Genomic DNA, 27,973 nt, shown 5'->3' on the forward strand with positions numbered 1-27,973 from the left:
TTCTCTGCAGTCTTTTGGGCTCTGTCTCTCCTCCTTTCTCTGCAGTCTTTTGGGGTCTGTCTCTCCCACCTTTCTCTGCAGTCTTTTGGGGTCTGTCTCTCCTTTCTCTGCAGTCTTTTGGGCTCTGTCTCTCCTCCTTTCTCTGCAGTCTTTTGGGGTCTGTCTCTCCACCTTTCTCTGCAGTCTTTTGGGCTCTGTCTCTCGACCTTGCTCTGCAGTCTTTTGGGGTCTGTCTCTCCTCCTTTCTCTGCAGTCTTTTGGGGTCTGTCTCTCCTTTCTCTGCAGTCTTTTGGGGTCTGTCTCTCCTTTCTCTGCAGTCTTTTGGGCTCTGTCTCTCCTCCTTTCTCTGCAGTCTTTTGGGGTCTGTCTCTCCACCTTTCTCTGCAGTCTTTTGGGCTCTGTCTCTCCTCCTTTCTCTGCAGTCTTTTGGGGTCTGTCTCTCCACCTTTCTCTGCAGTCTTTTGGGCTCTGTCTCTCCTCCTTTCTCTGCAGTCTTTTGGGGTCTGTCTCTCCACCTTTCTCTGCAGTCTTTTGGGGTCTGTCTCTCCTCCTTTCTCTGCAGTCTTTTGGGGTCTGTCTCTGTAATTGAGTGCAGGGTTGAGTATGTCACCATGGAACAGACAGACCAACTGATGAGGGGAATTTATTAACAGGAGTTAAGGTACCTTCACATTAAGCGACGCTGCAGCGATAGCGACAACGATGCTGATCGCTGCAGCGTCGCTGTTTGATCGCTGGAGAGCTGTCACACAGACCGCTCTCCAGCGACCAACGATGCCGAGGTCCCCGGGTAACCAGGGTAAACATCGGGTTGCTAAGTGCAGGGCCGCGCTTAGTAACCCGATGTTTACCCTGGTTACCAGCGTAAAAGTAAAAAAACAAACAGCACATACTCACATTCACGTCCCTCGCTGTCCGCTTCCTGCAATGACTGAGTGCCGGCCCTAACAGCAGAGCGGTGACGTCACCGCTGTGCTGTACTTTCACTTTAGGGCCGGCGCTCAGTCAGTGTGGGAAACGGACGCCGGGGGACGCGCAGGTGAGTATATGTACTGTTTGTTTTTTTTACATTTTACGCTGGTAACCAGGGTAAACATCGGGTTACTAAACGCGGCCCTGCGCTTAGTAACCCGATATTTACCCTGTTTACCAGTGTAAAATATCGCTGGCATCGTTGCTTTTGGTGTTAAACCTGACGATACACGGCGATCTGACGACCAAATAAAGTTCTGAACTTTATTCAGCGACCAGCGACATCACAGCAGGATCCTGATCGCTGCTGTGTGTCAAACTAAACGATATCGCTAGCGAGGACGCTGCAACGTCACGGATCACTAGCGATATCGTTTAGTGTGACGGTACCTTAAAGGCCCCGTCTCACATAGCGAGATCGCTAGCGAGATCGCTGCTGAGTCACAAGTTTTGTGACGCAACAGCGACCTCAGTAGCGATCTCGCTATGTGTGACACGTACCAGCGATCAGGCCCCTGCTGTGAGATCGCTGGTCGTGTCGGAATGGCCTGGACCTTTTTTTGGTCGTTGAGGTCCCGCTGACATCGCTGAATCGGTGTGTGTGACACCGATCCAGCGATGTCTTCACTGGTAACCAGGGTAAACATCGGGTTACTAAGCGCAGGGCCGCGCTTAGTAACCCGATGTTTACCCTGGTTACCAGCGTAAATGTAAAAAAAAACAAACAGTACATACTCACCATCTGATGTCCGTCAGGTCCCTTGCCGTCTGCTTCCTGCTCTGACTGAGATCCGGCCGTACAGTGAGAGCGCAGCACAGCAGTGACGTCACCGCTGCGCTCTGCTCTCACTGTACGGCGGCACTGTCAGAACAGGAAGCGGACGGCAAGGGACCTGACGGACATCAGATGGTGAGTATGTAGTGTTTGTTTTTTTTGGTAACCAGGGTAAACATCGGGTTACTAAGCGCGGCCCTGCGCTTAGTAACCCGATGTTTACCCTGGTTACCCGGGTGCTGCAGGGGGACTTCGGCATCGTTGAAGACAGTTTCAACGATGCCGAAGTCGTTCCCCTGATTGTTGGTCGCTGGAAAGAGCGGTCTGTGTGACAGCTCCCCAGCGACCACACAGCGACTTACCAACGATCACGGCCAGGTCGTATCGCTGGTCGTGATCGTTGGTAAATCGCTATGTGAGACGGGGCCTTAAGATTCTCCTCGCAGGGAGTAAACGGGGTTCATAAAGATAAAGCAAACAGTAAACAGTTAAGTGGAATCGCAAGGGTTAACGAGTGTTCTTGTAACTTATCAGTCCAGGGCGGTCCTGACTGGGGGGTCCTTATTCCAATGTGGGTACAGTCACCAGCAGGGTTTGAGGATCCTGAAGTCTCTCCTCTGTCTCCTGGGAACTGCAGACTCCGGGGTTAAATCTTTTGCAGTCTTTTCTTCCAGTGTAGCTGAAAGCTGGAAGTCACACAGCCACTCTGCTGTGAGTCTCTGTATATCAGGCTGGCAGTCTCTGCAGCAGCAATGCTACACACACACTGAGCAGTTTACTTGTCACACTCAGGGGTCCTGGCTTGTCACTGCGGTCACTGGGGCTGCGCGCTCAGGTCACTGTAAGGGGATACGTCGTCTCTGATTATGGAGGCTTCAAAGTCCACACTCTCACATCCAGCCTTCACTATGACTGGTATCTTAGACTCAGTGCCCTCACGGGAGCACTCTCTCATGGGGAGCACGGCGCTGCAGCCTGCTCTCTCTCTGGCACGCTGTCCCCTCTGTCTCGCGCGCTCTGCTCTCCCGCTCTTTTCTGACCACACCCCTCTCTCTTCCTCTCTGCCCCCAGCAGTTACCTGGTCCCTTCTGTCCAGGGCAGAAAGTCCTTCCCCCAACAACCCAGCTGTTTGACTAAGTGGTTCCAGGTAAGGAGCAGGGAAAGCAACCTCCTTACATTCCCCCTCTCTTGAAGCTCGCCATTCCACGGGCGAGGACTCTTTGTGCTTCTTTGTTCTTTTGAGGGGAGTCAGATACCTGCACTTCTCGCATCTCCTTCTGCCTTTCTTCTTGCACATACTGCCAAACTAAATGGTCTAGGAGTTGTTCATCAGTCAGGTTGAGATATTCTTCCTCTACCTTGTCGGCAGCCATAGAAGAAAATTCCTAAGACGAATTTTGTGTTGTCACATTAGATTTTCCAATGGCATCCATTGTCCTCTTCTTCTTGGCTTTGCCGCTAGCAGATGCTTGCTTAGACGATTCATCCTTTTCCTTGTCGTTATCGGAAACTTTAGGGACTTCTTTCCCGGGCTCCTCAGTCTGTTGGCTTAGTACAAGTAATTCTTTACCACCCCCGGGTTAGCCTTCCCCCCCCCACATTGTGAATTTGGGTAAAAAATGATTCCATTCGGTAGATATTTGTTAGATCCAGTTTGATCAACCAAAACTAACGTTAGATCTCCCCTACAAAATTAGATATTTACAATCTTTTTCAGGGGGAGGGCTAACCTGCAGCTAGCCCCCCTACTTTGAAATTTGCCTTTTTTGGATGGATTCTGATAGATATTCGTTAGATCTGGTTTGATCAGCAAAAATTAACGTTAGATCTCTTTTTGTTCTCGAGATATTGGGGGTGTCAGGTGGGGGTTAGCTACGGGTTAGCCCCCCTACTTTGAAATTTGCTGTTTTTTTGGATGGATTCTGATAGATATTCGATAAACGGCAAATTTCAAAGTATCAAAGTATCTCAGCCTCAGTGCCCTCACAGGGAGAACTCTCTCATGGGGAGCGCAGCGCTGCAGCCTGCTCTCTCTCTGGTGCGCTGTCCCCTCTGTCCCGCATGCTCTGCTCTCCCGCTCTTTTCTGACTACACCCCTCTCTCTTCCTCTCTGCCCCCAGCAGTCACCTGGTCCCTTCTGTCCAGGGCAGAAAGTCCTCCCCCCCCACAACCCAGCTGTCTAACTAAGTGGTTCCAGGTAAGGAGCAGGGAAAGCAACCTCCTTACATCTCCTCCTTTCTCTGCAGTCTTTTGGGGTCTGTCTCTCCTCCTTTCTCTGCAGTCTTTTGGGGTCTGTCTCTCCTCCTTTCTGTGCAGTCTTTTGGGGTCTGTCTCTCCTCCTTTCTGTGCAGTCTTTTGGGGTCTGTCTCTCCACCTTTCTCTCCAGTCTTTTGGGGTCTGTCTCTCCTCCTTTCCCTGCAGTCTTTTGGGGTCTGTCTCTCCTCCTTTCCCTGCAGTCTTTTGGGGTCTGTCTCTCCTCCTTTCTCTGCAGTCTTTTGGGGTCTGTCTCTCCACCTTTCTCTCCAGTCTTTTGGGGTCTGTCTCTCCTCCTTTCCCTGCAGTCTTTTGGGGTCTGTCTCTCCCACCTTTCTCTGCAGTCTTTTGGGGTCTGTCTCTCCTCCTTTCTGTGCAGTCTTTTGGGGTCTGTCTCTCCTCCTTTCTGTGCAGTCTTTTGGGGTCTGTCTCTCCACCTTTCTCTCCAGTCTTTTGGGGTCTGTCTCTCCTCCTTTCCCTGCAGTCTTTTGGGGTCTGTCTCTCCTCCTTTCCCTGCAGTCTTTTGGTGTCTGTCTCTCCTCCTTTCTCTGCAGTCTTTTGGGGTCTGTCTCTCCTCCTTTCTCTGCAGTCTTTTGGGGTCTGTCTCTCCCACCTTTCTCTGCAGTCTTTTGGGGTCTGTCTCTCCCACCTTTCTCTGCAGTCTTTTGGGGTCTGTCTCTCCTCCTTTCTCTGCAGTCTTTTGGGGTCTGTCTCTCCACCTTTCTCTGCAGTCTTTTGGGGTCTGTCTCTCCACCTTTCTCTGCAGTCTTTTGGGGTCTGTCTCTCCTCCTTTCTCTGCAGTCTTTTGGGGTCTGTCTCTCCTCCTTTCTCTGCAGTCTTTTGGGGTCTGTCTCTCCACCATTGTCTGGAGTCTTTTGGGGTCTGTCTCTCCACCTTTCTCTGCAGTCTTTTGGGGTCTGTCTCTCCTCCTTTCTCTGCAGTCTTTTGGGGTCTGTCTCTCCACCTTTCTCTGCAGTCTTTTGGGATCTGTCTCTCCACCTTTCTCTGTAGTCTTTTGGGGTCTGTCTCTCCTCCTTTCTCTGCAGTCTTTTGGGGTCTGTCTCTCCACCTTTCTCTGCAGTCTTTTGGGGTCTGTCTCTCCACCTTTCTCTGCAGTCTTTTGGGGTCTGTCTCTCCCACCTTTCTCTGCAGTCTTTTGGGGTCTGTCTCTCCCTCTTTCTCTGCAGTCTTTTGGGGTCTGTCTCTCCACCTTTCTCTGCAGTCTTTTGGGGTCTGTCTCTCCCACCTTTCTCTGTAGTTTTTTGGGGTCTGTCTCTCCACCTTTCTCTGCAGTCTTTTGGGGTCTGTCTCTCCTCCTTTCTCTGCAGTCTTTTGGGATCTGTCTCTCCACCTTTCTCTGCAGTCTTTTGGGGTCTGTCTCTCCCCCTTTCTCTGCAGTCTTTTGGGGTCTGTCTCTCCACCTTTCCATGCAGTCTTTTGGGGTCTGTCTCTCCCCCTTTCTCTGCAGTCTTTTGGGGTCTGTCTCTCCCCCTTTCTCTGCAGTCTTTTGGGGTCTGTCTCTCCTCCTTTCTCTGCAGTCTTTTGGGGTCTGTCTCTCCTCATTTCTCTGCAGTCTTTGGGGTCTGTCTCTCCTCCTTTCTCTGCAGTCTTTTGGGATCTGTCTCTCCACCTTTCTCTGCAGTCTTTTGGGGTCTGTCTCTCCTCATTTCTCTGCAGTCTTTGGGGTCTGTCTCTCCACCTTTCTCTGCAGTCTTTTGGGGTCTGTCTCTCCCACCTTTCTCTGCAGTCTGTTGGGATCTGTCTCTCCACCTTTCTCTGCAGTCTTTTGGGGTCTGTCTCTCCTCATTTCTCTGCAGTCTTTGGGGTCTGTCTCTCCTCCTTTCTCTGCAGTCTTTTGGGATCTGTCTCTTCACCTTTCTCTGCAGTCTTTTGGGGTCTGTCTCTCCTCATTTCTCTGCAGTCTTTGGGGTCTGTCTCTCCACCTTTCTCTGCAGTCTTTTGGGGTCTGTCTCTCCCACCTTTCTCTGCAGTCTTTTGGGGTCTGTCTCTCCACCTTTCCCTGCAGCCTTTTGGGGTCTGTCTCTCCTCCTTTCTCTGCAGTCTTTTGGGGTCTGTCTCTCCCCCTTTCTCTGCAGTCTTTTGGGGTCTGTCTCTCCCACCTTTCTCTCCAGTCTTTTGGGGTCTGTCTCTCCTCCTTTCTCTGCAGTCTTTTGGGGTCTGTCTCTCCTCCTTTCTCTGCAGTCTTCTGGGGTCTGTCTCTCCCACCTTTCTCTACAGTCTTCTGGGGTCTGTCTCTCCAGCTTTGCACATCTAGAGATGACATTTTGCCCCCTTTCTCTCGCTCAGTGACATTGGATGGAGACGTTTGTGATCAGAAATGTTCACGTCTTGTCACAGATCCTCTGGGATTTGGGTCTGGGCGGTGACTGGCTGATTGACACACAGGAATATTCTGTGCTCTTATCCTCCATTGTAGCCGTGACAGGAAGTTTAGGGTCGTTGTCCTGCTGGGAGGTGAGCCTACGCCCCAGTCTTCAGTCTTTTGCAGCCTCTAATAGGTTTTCCTCCAGAATTGCCCAAAATTTAGTTCCATCCATCTTCCCATCACTTCTGACCAGCTCCATTGTCCCTGCTTAAAAAAGCTTCCCCACAGCATGATGCTGCCACCACTATGTGTGATGGTGGGGATGGTGTTTTCAGGGGGATGTGCAGTGTTAGTTTTCCGCCACACACATAGCATTTTACATTTAGCCCAAAAAGCTCTCATTTGGCCACATGTGACCACCTTACTGTGTCTCCTACATGAGACTTCTTATGACTTTCAGAAATATCTTTGTTATTGCCGCTGTTCCATGAAGGCCAGAAAATCAGCGTATTTAGCCAGACACTGTAATATCAGACTTTGTAGGCCACTTAAATTGTAAAAATAGCCCAAAAATTATCCCATTTTGGGGGCAGATACCTGCCTTGCTCTTACCTATACCCAGGCAGCACAAACAGAAGAAGACAAGGCTTTTTCACACAGGTACAAAATGTATTCCTGTTTGGAAAGTAGCAAGAGCTTTTTTCTTTGCTAAATGAAGAAGCAATATCTTTTTCCCAAGTTGTCCAAAAATTATCCATTTTTATTGAGCAAAAAACAGGTATGCTCGGGACCGATCCATTAATAGGCATGATCTGGAGCGATCTATTAATAGGTGGGATCGGGAGTGATCCATTAATAGGAATAATTCGGAGCCATCCACTAATTGGTGTGATCCGGAGCGATCCATTAATAGGCATGATCTGGAGCGATCTGTTAATAGGTGTGATCGGGAGCGATCCATTAATAGGTGGGATCGGGAGTGATCCATTAATAGGAATAATTTGGAGTGATCCACTAATTGGTGTGATCCGGAGCGATCCATTAATAGGCGTGATCTGGAGCAATCCATTAACAGGTGTGACCAAGAGACTTTTGCCCCGTTCTGCAGTGTATGATCCTAATTTATTGTATAGATGGGGTCATCTTTACACCAGGGTAACCTGGGGCTCCGTGGGGAGGACTGGCACTATCCTCCCAGTACTGATCTGCCCATCTTGGCCTTTCATGCCCACTGCCTCTCTTCATTGTCACTGGCGGGTGACTTCTACATGTACAGTAGGGATTATGGTTCATTATAGCGGTATTATTCACACTGGTCTCTAGCTGAAGGACTGAAGACGGTTCTTCTAGAAGGACTGTAGACATCCAGATGTTCCTTCCTCCCCAGTGGAGAGGTCTTCTATCTCCTAGTTGACCCTCTGCCACCATCTTCATCAGATCTCCTCCTTTTATTACTCCCTCTCTTACACCCGACAGCTGCTGACGTGAGACAGACGGCAGATCTAGAAAACAAATGTGGTAGAGTAACTCATGGCACCGGTGGCATCGTATGACCCTGAGCCCTCAGCTCTCCAGTACACCCCATACGTCTAGCAATGTCTGTGGAGATTGCACGACCGCGTGCTGGACCTTATTCTCAGGTTTGCAGTGGGTGTTGCTAACACACCGGATCTCAATAACAAGGGGTCACATAATTTTGGTCATATCATGCACATTTGTCAATGAACGCAACGTGTAGTATGACGTACAGGAGAAATAAAACCTCAACATGAGAGTAAACCTGAGCAAGACTCAGTCCGACTTCCCTACCTCAGGGTCGGATCGGATGTGTCCTGTGTTCCGGGGGTCTCTTCTTTTTTTTTTTTAAATTCGTTTTTAATTGCAGAATAAGTCATACACACATTTGCATTTGCATCCAACATTATCCATTATAACATGAAATACAGATAATTATTATGCATTGTCACATCTGGAATATTACAAAAGTAACAAATGGTGCACGTTAATCATTGGTATCTTATTCTGTAACCTTAACTACATTAACTACTAATAGAACGCCGCCAGAAAGGAGAGTTTCGTTTAAATTTCACCCTGTAAGTAATGCCTCCAAAGCCACGGGCCCCACTTCTTACATGTATATTAAATTGTTACGACTTCTAGAGTATGATAGGAGGAGTTCCATCTCCCCCATATTTTCTCAAATTTATCTGGACATCCTCTATTCTGATACAACGTCCGCTCGTACGGGATAATTGAGTTCACTAAATCGACCCATATTCTAAGAGATGGACAAGAACCACCCATCCACCGCAGCGCCAGCACCTTTCGCGCCATAAACAGTGTCTCCCGCAGAAAAATCCCAGTACAATGATCCCAGGTTTCCGCATCCCACACCCCAAATAAACAAATCAATGGCTCGAGTGGGACAGGAATCGACAACAAGGATGTCAATAATGTCGTCACCTCCTTCCAATAATGAAAAATAACAGGACATTTCCAAAGCATATGAATAAAATCCGCATTACTGGAATGACACCTCAAGCAATCTGATGAGTGGAGACGACCCATTTTAAAAAGACGAGTCGGGGTCAAATAGGATTGGTATATGATGTACAATTGGGTCATCCTATTATTGATTGATGGGGAAACTTTAGTTGGAGATTCCAGAATATCGTCCCATTCTTCCCCCAGTGTATCTGGAAGAAGCCCCTCCCACTTCCCCTTAATAGAATTTATAATAGACTCCCCTCCTATGGATAACAGATAGGTGTATAAAGAGGAAATAAGTCCTTGAGGACCTTGCGATTTGAGAATTCCTATTAGAAGTAGAGATGAAATGGCCCGACCTGTACCCATATTCCGCATGTGCGATTGAAAGGCTGATCTTAGTTGTAGACAGCGGAAAAATTGAGACCTCGGGATATTATAAGTATTTTGTAATTGTTCAAAGGAGATAAAAATCCCCTGGTTATGTATATTACCCACTGAGAGAACACCATGCGATATCCAAAATTCCGTGGACGGGTGGCCCAATAATTCCGGAAAATAACTGTTATTCCACAAGGGCATTTCCGTTGCTATGTCAACAAATTTTGTTATTTTTTTAATTTGCCTCCATATTGATTGTGCCAATCGGAGAAGAGGTAGCAGACGAGGAGCACCAACCCTCTCCAGCTCCAAAAACCCCAGTGGACAATCGATTCGGGCTGAATAAAGCAAATGGCTCTCAGAGTTAGGGAGAGAGCCCCCGGGCATTCATTTATTTATCATTTTAGCCTCCCCGGCGAGATAATATAAGTAGAAGTCCGGCAAGGCCGCCCCGCCGCCCTGTTTGGGTTTCTATAGAGTAGATAGCTTAAGTTTAGGCCTAGTCTTTCCTCATATGAAGGACGTAATAAGGGAGTTTAGAGTCGCAAAGAGAGATTTAGGTATTGAGACAGGACTGTGCTGGAAGCAGTTACTCAATTTGGGGAGCAATATCATTTTGATCAGATTGATACGACCAGCCACAGAGAGTGGGAGCTTATCCCAGGTAGCAAATTTGTATTTAACGAAATCTAATAATGGGTAAATATTAAGTTGTAAATCGAGATGACTACGTTGAGACATATGTATTCCCAAATATTTGAAATTGGAGACGATGGGCAACAACGAGAGATTTTCGAAGCATGACATTGGGGCATGGGAGAGAGGCATCAGAGCGGATTTATCCCAATTTATATAAAGACCGGAGAATTTGCTGAATTAATCTATTATCGTTATTAATTTTGGTAACGTATCTGCTGTTTGATCCATAAACACCACCATGTCATAAGCATAAAGACCAATAATGTCCACTCGATCCGCAATGTGTATCCCCTTGATGTCTATGGAGGACCTCATCCGTATTGCCAAAGCCTCTATCGCCAGGGCAAATAGAGCCGGGAAAAGAGGGCATCCTTGGCGAGTTCCCCTATGTAAAGAAAAAGGCTCAGATATAGAGCCATTCACAACCATACGCGCCCTAGGCTTCGCATATAATGTACCTATCCCTCTCAGAAATTTGTCCCCAAAACCGTACTTCCGCAAACATGCAGAGAGGAAGGACCACTCAAGGGAATCAAAAGCCTTAGCTGCATCCAGCGAAACCAATGCCCATTTATTATCTGCTTCTAAAGGGCTATATTGTATGACCAACAGAACCCGCCTAATATTGATGGAAGTACTTTTCCCAGGCATAAAACCAGTTTGGTGTATAAGATCTAATATAATCGTATTCAGCCTGGTGGCCAGAATTTTAGTAAAGATTTTATAATCCACGTTCACTAAAGATATTGGTTGATACGATCCACAATCTAGAGGATCTTTCCCCTCCTTCCTGAGCACAATAATGTTGGCATCATAAAACGTTTCAGGCACAGACTCTCCCTCCCATATTCCCCTGAGTAGCCTCAATAGAAGAGGTGCTAACTTATCTCGGTATTTTCTATAGAGTTCAATGGGAAACCCGTCAGGTCCCGGGGCCTTCCCAGTTGCCATGTCTGCTATAGCATGTTCCACCTCCTCCAGAGTAAACTCAGCATCCATAAAGGCTTGTTGGGATGGGCTCAGTGAGGGGAACGTTATATCTGATAAGTAATCCAAACATTCATAGACATCAAAACCACTACTAGATTTATATAATGAGTTATAATAATCGTAAAAACCTTGAAGTATTTCATCAGTAGAGAATACTAATGAGCCATCAGGTACACGGATCTGCAATATTGTATTGGAGGTGTTATGTTGGCGTACTAAGAAAGCCAGGAGTGTACTAGCCTGATTCCCCAGCTCAAAATAGGACTGACGGGTGAAGAATAGTTTGCGTTTCGACTTAACGTCTATATGTTGGGTATACAATCTCTGGGAAGTAAGCCATTCAGCCCTGTTACTGCTGGTCTGATCAGCTATATATGTGGCCTCCGAATCCTTTAATCTTTGCTTATCTCATCATCCTCTCCCGCCGTTACCCTCTTGATATAAGAAATTGTAGAGGACAAGCATCCCCTCAAGTATGCCTTCAGGGTATCCCAAAATAAACCAAGGTTCTGGGGTTCCGGATGTGTTAAAATAAAACAATTTAACTGGTCGATCGTCCTATCACTAGAATCTATTAATTTCAACCAGAAGGGGTTCAATTTCCAGGATCTATTGTTATTAGGTTGCCCGTATTTAAGTTTAAGAATTATAGGACTATGGTCCGAGATCCCCCTGTTGCCATGTTCAATACTATCCACCCATAGTGCCAAGCCACTGGACCCAAATATGTAGTCTATACGAGATAAGGATTGCTTAGTAGATGAGTGGCAAGTATACCCTCTAACCTCTGGGTGGCTCATTCTCCACAAGTCCAGCCAACCGCTGCCGTCCTTAAACAGTGCGAATTGAGAGGGGGGCTGAGGTAAAGATTCCCCAGGTACTGCGTCGTCCAATCTCAATCTGTCCATGGAATGATCCATGACTAGATTAAAGTCACCCATACAAATAACATTAGCGTCCGGATATTTTAATGAGAAGCCCAGTGCCATACGGAGAACCGACATGTTAGCGGGGGGAGGGTTATAAATACACAATATCACATATTCACGCGAGTTAATAAATGCATGCACAAAGACGAAACGGCCCTCAGGATCTCGCCTTGCCTCCCTGGCCTCCCATCTAACCTCCTTGTGTATCAACAGAGAGACCCCTCTTGAGTAGCTGGTGTGGAATGCATGAAGAGACCATTGTACCCACGGTTTTTGCATACATCAAACCGTATCTCTAGTTAGGTGTGTAATGACCAGAGGTCCGAATAAGATCCAGTGAGTCACAAACCAAGACTAAGGCAGAAATCTCCAACGGTATTTACTCAAAGGCAAAATAATAAAGGTAATATGAAGAATATTAAAGTAGATGCACCCCAAAGATACACCAGCTCAGCAGCAGCTGAAATCACTGTGCCACTCCAAGGTCTCCTGAGAACTGTATGCTACAAAAGACTAGTAAGAAATTTACCTAACAGGGCAACTAATCAGGAACAAGTGTAAATTGATTGTAGTGTTATAAAGGGAGCCCCTGGAATGGCACACTGAGTATAACTTACACAACTCTATTATAAGATACACCTCTAAGTAACAATTAAACACTCTGAGCAGAGATACCCGGGTATCTATAACTTATGGTACCGTATCCTGAGATGGATCTCCTCTCAGGTAGGAATCCGCACAGGCTGCAGCCAGTCCATATCTTCAGCGCCAATAAGTTACAGCAAGCTCCTCTTGTCTGATCGGCGGATGCCGAGCCCAAACGCCGGGGACTTAGTTAGTGGCCTCACGATATTGTCTCTTCTTCTGTAGCTCCTAGGAATGCTTCCACGACAACCCGTCTGTCTCTGTATCAGCAATCGGTCAGACTTGTTTCTCCAATCAATGCACAGGTATTCCACAGACTCTCAAATACGTAGTGGGTTTGCAGTCAAGTTTCAGTCTTTCAAAATAAAAGGTTAGCTCCTCTCCAGAAAAACGTTAGCAACAAAAGTCTCTCAGAGTTGAACAAAAGGTTAGCTTTTCTCCAGGAAAACATTAGCTATGCAAAGTCTCTCAATAGCTTCTTTTTCTCCAACAAACTCACAGTAAAATCCACATACAGTCTCTTGGTTATATCACAGCAGCAGCTTCTGCTCTCTCTTCCCGCCTTTCTCACTCTCCTCTCACTTCCTTGTTTCACTTTACACACAAGATACCAGACCCCACCCCCCAGCACACATTGTCTCTCGGAGTCTTGCAGGATCTGTTCTCTGCTGCAACAGGCAAAAACCACAGGGTCCTAGTGCCCTGTCAGTGGGACTACAGTTCACCCTCTTACATGCCACCCCACTAGAGATTGGCGTCCTCGACATACCTTCCCACTCAAATTCATCTTGAGCATATCGCTGAGGCGGTATTCCTGCCGTAGATCGTGTAGTTCTCCTGAGTCCTACATCAACAGGTGCAACCTTAGAGAGAGCTAAAGTCTCTTCCGTGGTCGTGTTAGTGGGCGCAAGCGGAGTTGTCTCCTCCTGCGGCTCGATGTCCTGTGATACAGCGTCAGGACCAAGCAGTTGTCCTGATGCACTCTCCTCAACAACATCCTCCATATCCCCAACATTCTCTTCACCCGAGGCCATATCGGTCACAGGGGACAAATAAGCAGGCGCAGGGGTAAGCACACCATCAAACTCAAGATCATTCAGAGTTCCCGCCCCTTTGAACATGGCCTCTGGCTCTAGGGGAGTAGGCGCCGAATCTTCAAACCAGCACCGTTGTAACATGTTACGATGCAAATTACGGGTTGGCCCCCCTGTCCCCACCGGTTCGACCTCGTACACTGGAATCTCAGGGTTCACCTGTTTTTTTATCAGATACGGTATCGCCTCCCATCGGTCACTCAGCTTTCCTGACCGTCGTTTTGTCCTCACCAACACTCTGTCTCCCGGAGAGAACAGCTCTGTTTGTACAGGTCGCGTGTCTCTATGGACCACCTGGCGAAGGCGATCGCCCACCACCTGATGCACCACCCTCAACCGCCGCCGATGCTCTCGTACCCACTCGGATGCAGTCCGAGGGGGGGCGGAGGAGGGATCTGGCACGTTCAAATCCTCAATGTCTCGGCCAGGTCTACCAAACATTAACATGTGTGGTGAGTAACCAGTAGTACTGTGCACCCTGTTATTGTAAGCCCACATCAATTCGGGGAGATACTCAGGCCAGCATGTCTGTTGCTGACTCTCTAAGGACCTCAACATTTGCAACAAGGTCCGATTAAAACGCTCACATGCCCCGTTACCCTGAGGGTGGTAAGGCGTTGTTCTCGACTGCTCGATACCATAGAGCTGGTGCAACTCTTTCATCAGCGTCCCCTGAAAGCAGGCCCCTTGATCAGAATGTATTCTCTGCGGACACCCGAACACTTGGAAGAAGTGTCGGCACACTGCCTCAGCCGCTGACTTGGCCGTCTGATCTCTTGTCGGCACCGCTACAGCATACTTGGTAAAGTGATCTGTCATCACCAGGCAATAGGAGTACCCTGACGTAGAGTACCCTATCAACACGTAATCAATCATGAGTAGCTCCAGTGGAGCTGAAGTCTTAATAGACTGTGTGGGAGCCCGCTGCTCAGGGCTTTTGTTGAGCCCACAAATTCGGCACTGCCGACACGCGTCGGCCACCATCCCTCCCAACTCAGGGCAATAGAGGACTCGCTGCAACCACTGAAGTGTCTTTTCACTTCCAAAATGGGCCCCCTTCTCATGCGCCTCACAAGCGACCACTGGACCCATCCCCACAGGAATTATCAGTTGGTACCGATGCTGCAGCTCCGATGGCAGGTACACTGTTGTGGATTCTGTTTGTGGGCTCCCTCTGGTGGTTACTGCTGGTACTGGGTGACTTTGGTGGGTTGCGGCCTTTGGTTTCCACCTGTCCATCAGAGGCTGGGTGTTTCCTATTTTACCTGGCCTTTCTGTCATTCCCTTGCCGGCTATCAATGTATTCAGATGTGCTCTGTTTGGTTCCTGCCTACCTGCTCCCAGATCTTTCAGGATAAGCTAAGTGCTGATTTTCAGTTGTTGGTTTTTTTGTCCAGCTTGCTTATTATGTCTCTATGCTAGCTGGTAGCTCTAGTGGACTGAGGTTCTCCCCATGTGCCATGAGTTGGCACATGGGTTCTTGTAATCTCGGGATGGTTTTTTGATTAGGGTTTTTTGCTGACCGCTCAGACCCCTTTTGTATCGTTCTGCTTTCTAGTTTACAGCGGGCCTCAATTTGCTGAACCTATATATATCATCTCTATGTGTGTGCCTTCCTCTCATTTCACCGTCAATACATGTGGGGGGCAACTATACCTTTTGGGGTTCATTCCTCTGGAGGCAAGTGAGGTCTTTATTTTCTCTACAGTACTAGTTAGCTCTTAGGCTGGTGCGTGGCGTCTAGAACCAACGTAGGCACGCTCCCTGGCTATCTCTAGTTGCGTTTGTCAGGCGTAGGGCAGCGGTCAGCCCAGGTTCCATCACCCTAGAGCTCGTCCGATATTTTGTATTACTTTGCTTGTCTCTTGCTATCCCTAGCCATTGGGATTCATGACAGTACACCTTACGATACAAAAGACCTTGTTCCACACACAATTTATCCCATTGTCGAAGGAGTTTCATTCCTTCCATGGACAACTGAGCCTTGTCCTCTGCACTGGGCCAGGCCTTGTTTTGTACCCAACGGCGCACAAGTGCAACGTCCGGACACTCATCCTGGACTCTTGTCCAATCTGAGGATGTTTTACCCAGAACACAGGGCATCCCGGTGGCCACCCCACTTGAGTGTACCACACTTTGGAAGATAGGTATCTGCCCCAAAGCTGGAGTTTCAGTGTCCTCAAGTTGTTCGTCAACATCTTCCCCTGATGACCCAAGGGGCGCTCTTGACAATGCATCTGCATTGCCGTTTTCTCGACCAGAGCGAAATTTAATGCGGTAATTGAACTTGGCTAGTCTGGCGACCCACCGCTGCTCTAACGCTCCCAGTTTTGCATTCTCTAAGTGAGCTAGCGGGTTGTTATCTGTCATGACTAGCACCTCAGCTCCTGTTAGATACTCAGCGAAGCGTTCTGTCATTGCCCACACCAGGGCCAGCAATTCCAGCCGGAATGAGCTGTAGTTAGCCGGATTTCGCTCGGAGTCTCTTAAAGATCTGCTGCCATAAGAAATCACTCGCTCTCGGCCGTCCTGCACCTGTGCTAGTACTGCCCCCAACCCATGGAGACTACCATATACAACAAAAAAGGGGTGTCAAACCGGGCGTAGGCCAGCAATGGGGCACTCGTTAGGGCGGTTTTCACTTCATCAAATGCCTTTTTCTGTAGGGGCCCCCATGGAATGGGGCGATTTCGAGGACCCAGCGCTGTCCCTCTCAAAAGTTAATTCAAGGGACTCACCACTTGTGAGAATTTAGGCACAAACCGCCGATAGTATCCTGCTAGACCCAGGAAGGCCCGCACTTCTCGCAGGTCACAAGGAGGTGGCCACTCTTGTACTGCCTTGATCTTACTGTCTAAAGGTAGTACCCCGTCCGGGGTCACCAGATGCCCCAAATATTCAATCTGGTTTCGTAACAGTTGACATTTTTTTGGCTTTATTTTCAGGCCGTAGCTCTTGAGCCGCCGGAGAACTTGACGCAGCTTCTCCAGATGATCTTCAAATGAGGTTCCGAACACCACAATGTCGTCTAGATATATCAGGACTGATTCAAAATTTAGATCGCCCAAGCAATGTTCCATCAGGCGTTGGAAGGTTCCCGGGGCGGTAGCGAGGCCAAAGGGCATCCGGTTGAACTCAAAGAGCCCCATTGGCAAGACAAACGCCGTCTTGGCCCGATCTTTTTCAGCCATTGGGACCTGCCAGTACCCGCTTGCCAAATCCAACGTTGAGAAATACTTGGCCCGACCCAGGGCCGACAGGGATTCTTCAATACGGGGTAAAGGATATGCGTCCCGTACGGTGTGGGCGTTCAATTTTCGATAGTCCACACAAAATCGGAGTGTCCCATCCTTCTTGCGGACCAAGACTACAGGAGCCGCCCAGGGACTCCGGCTCTCTCGGATCACTTGGTTGTCCAGCATACTGGCCACCATGCTCTTCACCTCTTGATAAAGCGCTGGAGGAATTTGCCGATATCTTTCTCTAATGGGTGGAGTATCCCCCATTGGAATCTCATGCTCAATCATCTGGGTACACCCGAAGTCCTCTCCATGTCGGGAAAAGGTCTCTTGATGTTCCCACAAAACTCTCCAACTGCTCCAACTGCACGGGGGTCAGCTTCTCCCGATCCACTCCCATCTGCTCCATGATCACATGACCATTCCATTCCTCCGTAGGAGGCTCAGTCCGGCCTACCTCGACCGCAAAGGTCCAGGATGACTGTTGGTCTGGTCGCAGTTCGAATCCTGCATTTTCCGGCACCTTTTCTGCCGGCACGAACAGTTCAGCCAGTATGGTTCCAGCAGGAATTGCAACAGCTTCATCTAAAACATTGATGCATCGGACCGGCACTCGTCCATTCTTCACAATCGCCAGAGACCGGGCCACATGTACCTTGGCAAATGAGGAACTCTCTCGGGCGGGCTCAAGTAGCACTTCAAGCCCATTCAATCTCTGTGCAGCTCCCACAGGCAGCATTAAGAGCTCCTCTTGTCTTGGTCCCAGCAGGATCGGGGCCCTCGATGGCACTCGGACCCGGCCCACCCGGCCGCCTGGGACCGCACTTTTCAGCAAGTCGCAACTTCACTGGCATACATCTGGTGATTCAAGTCTCGCAGCACGTTCATTCCGAGCGTCACTTCCATCCCTCTTCTAGGGGGGTGATCCACCAGTACTACCCCTTTCTGCCCCAGCTCTTGACCAAACATTTTTAGTTGCATCCACACGATTCCCTTGACTGACAGTTGACCATTATTTGCGGCGGTCAGTCGTATCACTCGGCCATCCTCTGGAATCACTAGTCGACTGAAGTATCTCTCATATACTTCTAGTGGCATTATAGTACATTCGGATCCCGTGTCAACCAAGCACCTCATCTTCCACCCTTCAAATTCTGCTTCTATCACTGGACTACATGCAAACAAATCTTGCTCATTCCGTCGAGGGCTTTGTGTGGGTGGGGCCGCTGCTGCTTGCCCTCTCATGGCAGCGGCCGGAAGTTTAAAGCCGGCGACGGGGTTTCTGGGGCTGCAAGCGTCCGGCAGTAACGAGAGATGTGTCCCTGGCGCCCACACTTCCAGCAGGTGATTGCTCCTCGTGAACGAGGGCTTGACTCATTCTGATAGGACGACCTGGCCGTCTGTGGGGTCACCGTTCCAGGGGGTGGGGCAGGAGGCCCCCGTGGGGGGGTAGAGGCGGGATCAACTGTCAGTTGAGACAATTTCAGCTTCAACTCCTTCACCTCAGCACGCAAAGCTTGTACCACGCTCACCAGCCCCTCTCCCCCTGACCCTGATGACCCACCTTCTTCCAGCTGGGCACTGTTCACTGACCCGTCGGGCACATGGGTAGATTTCTCTTCCCTTTCCACTGCAGCTCGGTAAATCTGCCAGAAGGATAATTCTGGTGCAGCCCGGGCCATTTCCAACAGTTTGTCCCAGAGAAGTCTATTAGCTAAACCGGTGATGAATTGATCCCGGAGCAAGCGGTCTACCTCCCGGAACGCTCCCATGGCCCCCTGGTCTAGTCGCTGCATCTCATTCAGCGTCTCTTGCAAGATATTAGAGTACTGCATCAGGGACTCACATTCTCTCTGGAGACGATTAAAGAATAGAAACCGAAGCTGGGCCACACGCGCTCGGCCCCCCAAACTCCCTTCTAACAGTTCCAAAATCTTTTCTAACGTATCCCTCTCTGATTCTGGGCGCACCATCACCATACGTCTAATATCGCCCTCCAGTGCATTTAATGCCAGCTCAGCGCGTAACGCGGGGGTCAAATTACACATGCGCAGAATACTCCGGATTCTCTCAGCCCAATCTTGCAACGCCATATTGCGCCCGTCGTATTTCGGCATGTGCTGAAGTAAAGCTCCTACAGGCACATACCCTCCTGAAATCGCCGCGGCTGCCAGGGGAACCCCAACCCCCGAGGAGGATGCGGATACAGCGGGGTCATTTCTACCCTCGCCCTCGTCCATGACAAACACTGGATCCTGCCGACTACGCCAAAAATGTAATGACCAGAGGTCCGAATAAGATCCAGTGAGTCACAAACCAAGACTAAGGCAGAAATCTCCAACGGTATTTACTCAAAGGCAAAATAATAAAGGTAATATGGAGAATATTAAAGTAGATGCACCCCAAAGATACACCAGCTCAGCAGCAGCTGAAATCACTGTGCCACTCCAAGGTCTCCTGAGAACTGTATGCTACAAAAGACTAGTAAGAAATTTACCTAACAGGGCAACTAAACAGGAACAAGTGTAAATTGATTGTAGTGTTATAAAGGGAGCCCCTGGAATGGCACACTGAGTATAACTTACACAACTCTATTATAAGATACACCTCTAAGTAACAATTAAACACTCTGCGCAGGGATACCCGGGTATCTATAACTTATGGTACCGTATCCTGAGATAGCTCTCCTCTCAGGTAAGAATCCGCACAGGCTGCAGCCCAGTCTATATCTTCAGCGCCAATAAGTTACAGCAAGCTCCTCTTGTCTGATCGGCGGATGCCGAGCCCAAACGCCGGGGACTTAGTTAGTGGCCTCACGATATTGTCTCTTCTTCTGTAGCTCCTAGGAATGCTTCCACGACAACCCGTCTGTCTCTGTATCAGCAATCGGTCAGACTTGTTTCTCCAATCAATGCACAGGTATTCCACAGACTCTCAAATACGTAGTGGGTTTGCAGTCAAGTTTCAGTCTTTCAAAATAAAAGGTTAGCTCCTCTCCAGAAAAACGTTAGCAACAAAAGTCTCTCAGAGTTGAACAAAAGGTTAGCTTTTCTCCAGGAAAACGTTAGCAATGCAAAGTCTCTCAATAGCTTATTTTTCTCCAACAAACTCACAGTAAAATCCACATACAGTCTCTTGGTTATATCACAGCAGCAGCTTCTGCTCTCTCTTCCCGCCTTTCTCACTCTCCTCTCGCTTCCTTGTTTCACTTTACACACAAGATACCAGACCCCACCCCCCAGCACACATTGTCTCTCGGAGTCTTGCAGGATCTGTTCTCTGCTGCAACAGGCAAAAACCACAGGGTCCTAGTGCCCTCTCAGTGGGACTACAGTTCACCCTCTTACGGGTGTGTCTCCACTAGTGCCACAACATGAGGGTGATATCTTTTGATTTGCGAAAATACTTTGATTTTCTTCCGAGGAGTTTTAAATACCCCGTATGTTCCAGGTCATACATATAATTTCAGACCCCATGTTTATATTTAAAGGGAAGATTAATACGCATCATTGTTATTTGGGCATGGTTCAGAGACATCACACAGAGCAAGGAATTAATATTGGCGGTAACCATACACATCGAACAAACAAAACTGGTACATAAAACCAAACCAGGCAAAACTTGAACAATGGAGGAGCATATTTCCATACTCCTACAGTCAGATAGAAAAGGGGATACCCTCACTGACATCTTTCACACCCAGACGAAGAGCTCCATTTATATTGCCGTTAGACAAAGAACCCAGATTAGGAGTCTTTCACATTGGACCCTTTGTGAGACCGCAACCATTCGGTAACCTCCGCTGGGTCTGTAAAGAACAAAGAGGAGCCCTCATGGACAATACAGAGCCGGGCTGGATAAAGCATGGAGTAGATGATATTTTTATCTCTGAGTTGTTTCTTGATATCCATGAATCGTGCCAGTTGCTTTTGGAGTTCCATGGAGAAGTCTGGAAAAATCGATATGGTAGCATTGTTGAATTTGATGAGGCCCTTCTGCCGCGCCAGACGAAGAACAGCATCGCTGTCTCTACAATTGAGGAGACGTGCCAGAAAAGGTCGAGGTGGAGTTCCAGGGGGGAGAGGTTTCGTTGGAACTCTATGGGCCCTCTCCACCGAGAATGTTGAGGAGAATCCGTCCCCCAGGGAGGTCTTAAGCCAGTCTTCCAGAAATTGCTCGGGATGTTGAACGCTCTGGGAGACCGATAATTCTAATATTGTTGCGACGTAATCTGTTTTCCAAATCATCTGCCTTTTGTTTCCAAGCGTTTACAGAACCAGCAGCTTTTTTCAGTTTAGCCTCCATAGGAGTGATAGTATCCTCTATATGAGACACTCTTGTTTCAACCTCCGAAATACGCCCTCTCATAGCTTGCATGTCATGTCGCAGACGGCCCACTTCAGTATGCACATCCTCTATTTTTTCCGTAAGAGATGATCTAGTGAGGGAGATAGCCTGCATTAGCTGCTCGGATGCCTGTTTAAGAGTCAGTTCGTCTTGTTCTCCCTCTTCATTGCTATCAGAGGGACGGCCTTTGCGCTGGGACGGTGCAGAACTGTTTCTAAGAGTGCGCACGCTATCAGGAGGATCATCCCTGGCGTACCTCTTTAGTTTATCAGCAGCCCCTGCTCCTTTAGAGTGTTGCATGGCAGGCAGGCAAAAGGACACCACAAAGCAATCTCAGATGTAGTTATGGGTAAGCCGAGCCCCAATTTCAGGTATCGTATAGTTAAGCACTGGACTGTATTCCAAGAGACCACTGGACAGGCGGCTTAGATCGTAAGATTTATAGAAATAGCCGCTTTAACATTCGCCTGAACTTTATATAGCTGAGCGGTCTCTCAGTCTCCACAGGGGGGAGCAGCAGGGAGGGGGTTAATCCCTCTAATGTTATGGCGCTGGTAAATGAGGTGTCTATCTGACAGGCGGGCGCAGGGCCCAATTTCTCAGGGCACACACCGCACCACCCCCTTGTTTCCTCAGGTATGCCTCACCTTCCAAGCACCGCAAATGTGATAAGGAGCCTCGCTTCCCTTGCTGTTAGGGCGCGCACTGTGTTAATGGCCGCTGCTCCCTGCAAGTACTGCCGTCCACCTCAGGTTTCCTGGCTCCTGTGCCCAAGCACTCCACAACTCTCACCACTATGGCCCGATCACTGCCACCTCCAAGGAGGAAGAAGCCCGGCTCCAGCAGAATACGGCTCCGTGTCCTGTGTCCTGGGGCGCGCACACCGAAAATGGCTGCCATTGCACGTGGAGCCTCCCGACTGTCCCGGCCTCCGCAGCTCCCGGCGTCACGGACCTCCACAGCAGCTGCCCGGACGGCTCACAAGGCTCCTGAGGATGTGGGGTTCCGGTCCCGGTCGGTACCGCTCGGCTGCGTAAGGTATAAACGGCAGGATAGGCTCAGGATGTGTGGAGCTCTTGTTAGATGCGTCCTTCTTCTTCGGCTACATAGCCACGCCCCCCCGGGGGTCTCTTCTTCCATTGTTATATCCTCCACGGCCGGTTATGAAAGCCCCAAGTTACTAGATATAATATTAGTATAATGCTAAGGTCATAAAGTCAATCAAGTTGGAGACTTTTCTTTGAGTTTTCTTCCAGGAGCATCTGCATAAATACCAACCACGTATGCAGCATGGTCATTGAGGACATTATGGCCATCTTCCCCAACCTCCTGCTCTGCCGAGTCTAAACTCCAAGAGGAGTAAAAGCATAAATGTTCCAGGAACTGTAAAAATTCCAGTGCTCAATCCCAAAACCAATCAATACCAGAGGAATCGAGACTCTGATCTTCTCTCACTCTGCCTCAGCAGTTCTATAGGTTATTACTTGCTGGTCAGAAGATCTAGGCCTCTTGTAAATGCATAAGAATAGGGCACAGGCTCCTCGGGGGCGGATCGTCCAGTTGCTCAATGTTAATACTGCTCACCTGGTAGGACGACTGTTCTTTCCATTAGTGGTAACTGGTCTCATGAGTTCAGGTCACCTTCTATTCATACTCCATATTGAAGATTGCAAGATTACATACTGTTTGTACAATCCTATGAGTTTTTATATTCTTGTTGTTCAAAAAGACTAAAAAGAAAAAATGAAAAATCCACCCTGAGTTATAGGCCTTCCCCGATGTCCTTACAGAAACTCTTTAGATGTACATACAGATACACATTACAGCTTTGACAAAGATCTGCTAAGATCGAAACGCGTAGCTCGTTTCCTACCGTGCCATGAAGAGTTATTCAGCCTGTGTTTTTAATATGGATCAATAAAGAATTGGAATTTTATATTTTGGAGCTGGAACGAATCCTTTCTTCTTTTGTCTGTTCAACACATTACACCTACCAGTTCCATCAGGACTGTCTGACCATCTAATGTGCATGGAGGACATCCCAGGAAAGAGAAGGATCAGGATGACGTTTAAAGTAAAATGTTCTCTGGGACATAAGCCACTTCCAGATGAGTCTAGTGGTGGGGACAGAAGGATCTGGAGGAGGGTAGAGCAGCCTAGGAGGGCAAAAGAGTCTGAAGAAGAAGGATAGAGGAGACTGGAGGAGAAGGACAAGAGATTCTAGAGTAGAGGGACAGAGGAGTCTGGAGAGATAATACAGGCGTCTGTTGATGGGCAGAGGAGTCTGGAGAAGAAAGGTCTAGAGGAGGAGGAGGATCTGAAGGAGGATGGTCTGGAGAAGGAGTTTACCAAAAGAGTTGAGGAGGAGGACAGATAAGTCTGGAGGACAGAGGAATGCAGGAGGTCAGTGAGGTCCTCACTCTCTCCTCTTCCACACATGTATTTTCTTAACAATTTCAAGCTTACGGGCATTGAGATTCGCAAACATTTTTTGGTGTTGAATTAAAATATGCAAATTGTCTCTTCAGAGCGGAAGAGGACTAGAACTCTAGCGCCACCTATTGGAAGTAGCAATCCTAACAGTCAATGTGGACCCTTTATTGAGAATTGTCACATGATGTTGGATAAAAGCCAAACCAGAATCTCAATTTGCAGATACGGTGTTTCACAGGGGGTGAATTTGAATTTTAAAAAATTGTCTCCTCTCTATACAGAAGGGTTTGGAGGAGGACAGAAAAGTCTGAAGGTGGACAGATGAGTCTGAAGGTGGACAGATGAGTCTAGAGGAAGGAAGTCGGAACTGAAAGAGACAGGAGGGTATTGAGGAAGGGAAGAGGGCTCTTGCAGCAGCTTACTCCTGACTCACACAGAGTACATGGATATTGAGCGACCCTAAGCGTTCATATTTACAGTATCAGGGAAATTCAGAAGAGATAGCTGGAAGCCAGTTTGTTTTCTGGGATGTAAGCCGCTGCAGGAAGAGTCTAAAGAGGACACAGGAGTGCAGGCGAACCATACGGGGTACAAGCGAGCCATACGGGGTACAGGCAAGTCAAGGGTAATTGAAAAGGAAGCTACCTTAAAGAAGAATGGGAGGTCGGACTCCTCTTTAGTTCTTTGAAGAGAGGCTTTCTCTTCTTCGGTTCTTCTTGTGGGCAACTTCCTCATCATTAATCTCTATAGTCTGACTGTGCCTCGCAGCAAGTTCAGTCTCAATGGTTCTTCTTATGGCATGCCTCATCTCTGTTTCTTCTTGTGGCTCACCTCCTCTTTGGTTGTTCTTGTGGTCTGCCTCCTCTTTGGTTCTTTTTGTCGCTGGCCTCCTTCTTGGTTCTTCTCGAGGCCTGTCTTCTCTTTGGTTTTTCTTGTGGCTCACCTCCTCTTTGGTCTGTCTTTGCAATGATTCTTGTGACTGGCCTCATCTCTGGTTCTTTTTGTGGCTGGCCTCCTCTTTGGTTTTTCTTGTAGCTGGCCGCTTCTTTGAATTTTCCTGTGGCCAGCCTCTTCATTAGTTCTTCTTGAAGTCACCTTATTCTATGGTTCTTTATGTGGCTGACCTCCTATGTGGTTCTTTTTGTGGCTGGCCTCCTATTTGGTTCTTCTTGAGGCCTGCCTCCTCTTTGGTTCTTTTTGTGGTCAGCCTCCTCAATGGTTCTTCTTCTGGCTGGCCTCCTCTCTGATTCTTTATGTGGCTGGCCTCCTCTTTCTTTTTTCTTATTGCTGGCCTCTTTTTTGATATTTCCTGTGGCCAGCCTCCTCATTGGTTCTTTTTTAGGTCAGCTTCCTCAATAGTTCTACTTTTGGCTGGACTCGTCTCTGGCTCTTTTTTTTGTGGCCGGCCTCCTCTTTCTTTTTTCTTATTGCTGGCCTCTTTTTTGATATTTCCTGTGGTCAGCCTCTTCATTGGTTCTTCTTGAGGTTGGCTTCCTCTTTGGTTCTTAATTAAGAATTAATCTGATGTGACCTGTGCTCCATATGATGGACACTCTACGCCTCTAATGTAGTCAGTAATTGGGAAACCCTGACATTAGATAATATTGGCAATATTTGCATGTGAGAAAAGTTTTAAATGACCAAAAAATTACAATAGCGTGCTATACCCTAGTGCAATCATAAACATAGCTGAACTCTGAGCTTCTCTTCTGCTGCTTCGTATCTCTGGAGCATTTTCCCTTTTAGTCTATCATCTACTTCCTTTTTCTAATTCTTAGAGAAGTACGAACCAACTCCAGTCCTGAAGTATAATACCCAGTTCTCTCATCTGTGAATCATTGTGTGAAGTATAAGAGATCGAATCTCTCCATCTTTTCAACTTCTACCTTATTAGCCAGAACTTGGTGACTTCTGAGTATGTCAATGACAACATGTGCAACATTTACCCCAATATTTCTTAAAATCAGAATAAATTAATCCTAAAAGGTGTCCATCATATCATTAGTATAAAGGTTGAACCATGGAGAGGTCAATGGAGCATCTTGAGCTATGACTCACTCTCAGCTCTAGAAGTTATCGGGGACAACAACCTCTACATTCTGTAGGATTCTCCATCTAAAACACCTTGTGGCTGGCCTACTCTTTGGTTCTCCTTGTGGCTAGCCTCCTCTTTGGCTCTTCTTCAGGCCAGCCTCCTCACTGGTTCTTCTCGTGGCCAGCCTCCACAATGGTTCTTCTTCTGGCTGGACTTCTCTTTGATACTTCTTGTAGCTGGCCTCCTTTTTGGTTCTTCTTGTTGCTGGTCCTTTTGATTCTTCTTGTGGCTGGCGTCTTCTTTGCTTCTTCTTGTGGTCAGCCTCCTCTTTGTTTCTTTTTGTGGCTGGTCTCCTCTTTGGTTCTTCTTGTAGCTGGTTTCTTCTTTGTTCTTCTTTTGGCTGGCGTCCTCTTCAGTTTTTCTTGTGGTTAGCATTCTCAATGGTTCTTCTTCTGGCTGCCCTCCTCTATGGTTATTTTTTATTAGACATAATTTCTGTTTTTTCTTGTGGCTGGCATCTTCTTCCATTTTTCCTGTGGCCAGCCTCGTCAATAGTTCTTCTGGTTGGGCTCTTCTCTGGTTCTTTTTGTGGCTGGACTTCTCTTTTGTTTTTCTTGCTGCTGGCCTCTTCTTTGATTCTTCATGTGGTCAGCCTCTTCATTGGTTCTTCTTGAGGTCAGCTTCCTCTTTGGTTCTTCTTGTGGCTGACACACTCTTTGGTTCTTCTTGTGGCTGACCTCTTTCGTTCTTTTTGTGGCTGGCCTCCTCTTCCTTCACCTCCACAGTCTGGCTGTCATTCCGAGTGGATTCAGTCTTATAAAATGTGCCAGATAATCTTAAAGGAGAATTAATCTGATGTGACCTGTGCTCCATATGATGGACACTCTACGCCTCTAATGTAGTCAGTAATTGGGAAACCCTGACATTAGATAATATTGGCAATATTTGCATGTGAGAAAAGTTTTAAATGACCAAAAAATTACAATAGCGTGCTATACCCCAGTGCAATCATAAACATAGCTGAACTCTGAGCTTCTCTTCTGCTGCTTCATATCTCCAGAGCATATTCCCTTTTAGTCTATCATCTACCGTACTTCCTTTTTTCTAATTCTTAAAGAGGTACGAACCAACTCCAGTCCTGAAGTATAATACCCAGTTCTCTCATCTGTGAATCATTGTGTGAAGTATAAGAGATCGAATCTCTCCATCTTCTCAACTTATACCTTACTAGCCAGAACTTGGTGACTTCTGAGTATGTCGATGAGTTGAAGTCCATGACAACATGTGCAACATTTACCACAATATATCTTAAAATCAGAATAAATGAATCCCAATAGGAGTCCATCATGTCATTAGTATAAAGGTTCAACCATGGAGAGGTCAAAGGTGTATCTTGGGGTATGACTCACTCTCAGCTCTAGAAGTTATGGGGGACAACAACCTCTACAATCTGTAGGATTCTCCATCTAAAACACTTGCTGTCTTCAACCAAAGAACTAAACCCAAAGTCATGGGAGGTTCCACCACCGTTACCATGATTGAATTTCTTGAGGTCACGGTACTTACTTGTATATCACAGTGGTGCATGAGCTATAGGGGCACTAAATGGGTATTAAGCCTCTTCTTTTGTTTTTTCCAGCTGGTATTTTGGGTCCTTGACAAAACTAGATGCCAAGCGCTACCTCCTGCAGGAAGAGAACGGCAGCGGCTCATTCGTGGTGTGGCAGAAGGTGGCAGATGATTGTTATTACATCTCAGGTAGGTGAATGTGCAGCTGCCATAATGTCCATATGTCCAGTAATTACTATGTCGACCAGCATGTCATCCTAGAGTGCAGGAGATTGCTGGGGCAGAAGACTCTGATTACTACCGGCATCTAATGGATAAAGGAAATGCAATAGGCCACAGAGAAGTCAGGTGACTAGCTATGGTTGGTGAGGAGGCTCATGGATCACATGTAATGAGCAGAGACTTGAGGGTGACTCATAAGGAGAACAGACACAGGGGTAAACTTTAAGGAGAGGAGACTTGGCAGAAGCCGTGTAGAGAAGAGACTGTGAAAGAAGAGGAGATTTGGGGGTAAGCTGTATGGAGAGGAGACTCAAGTGTACCCTGGAAGAAGAAGAGACTAGTTGGCAACCTTTAAGAAGAGGAGACTCAAGGGTGACCTGAAAAGAGAGGAAACTTGGGTGCACCCAGGAAGGATAGGATATTCGGGAGTGACCTGTAATGAAAACAGACTCAGTGGTGACCTGTAAAGAGAATAGAATCGGGGTGACCTGTAAGGAGAAGAGAATCGGGGTGACCTCTAAGGAAAAGAGAGTTGAGGGTGATATGTAAGGGGCGGTGTGAGACACTTAGAACTCCT

The 27,973-nt window shown here is 47.8% G+C and overlaps 1 protein-coding gene across 1 annotated transcript in view; it reads left to right on the forward strand.

Annotated features, from left to right (window-relative positions):
- LOC143808839 (tyrosine-protein kinase-like) overlaps window positions 1-27,973 on the forward strand; it is a 63,242-nt gene that overhangs the window by 2,745 nt on the left and 32,524 nt on the right. Inside the window, exon 2 of the mRNA XM_077291940.1 lies at window positions 27,245-27,363. Within this exon, the coding sequence (XP_077148055.1) occupies window positions 27,245-27,363 (119 nt within the window). The remainder of the gene's footprint in view (window positions 1-27,244; window positions 27,364-27,973) is intronic.

This window comes from Ranitomeya variabilis, chromosome 2 (assembly GCF_051348905.1).
Source record: "Ranitomeya variabilis isolate aRanVar5 chromosome 2, aRanVar5.hap1, whole genome shotgun sequence".
In the NCBI taxonomy this organism is placed as follows: Eukaryota; Metazoa; Chordata; class Amphibia; order Anura; family Dendrobatidae; genus Ranitomeya; species Ranitomeya variabilis.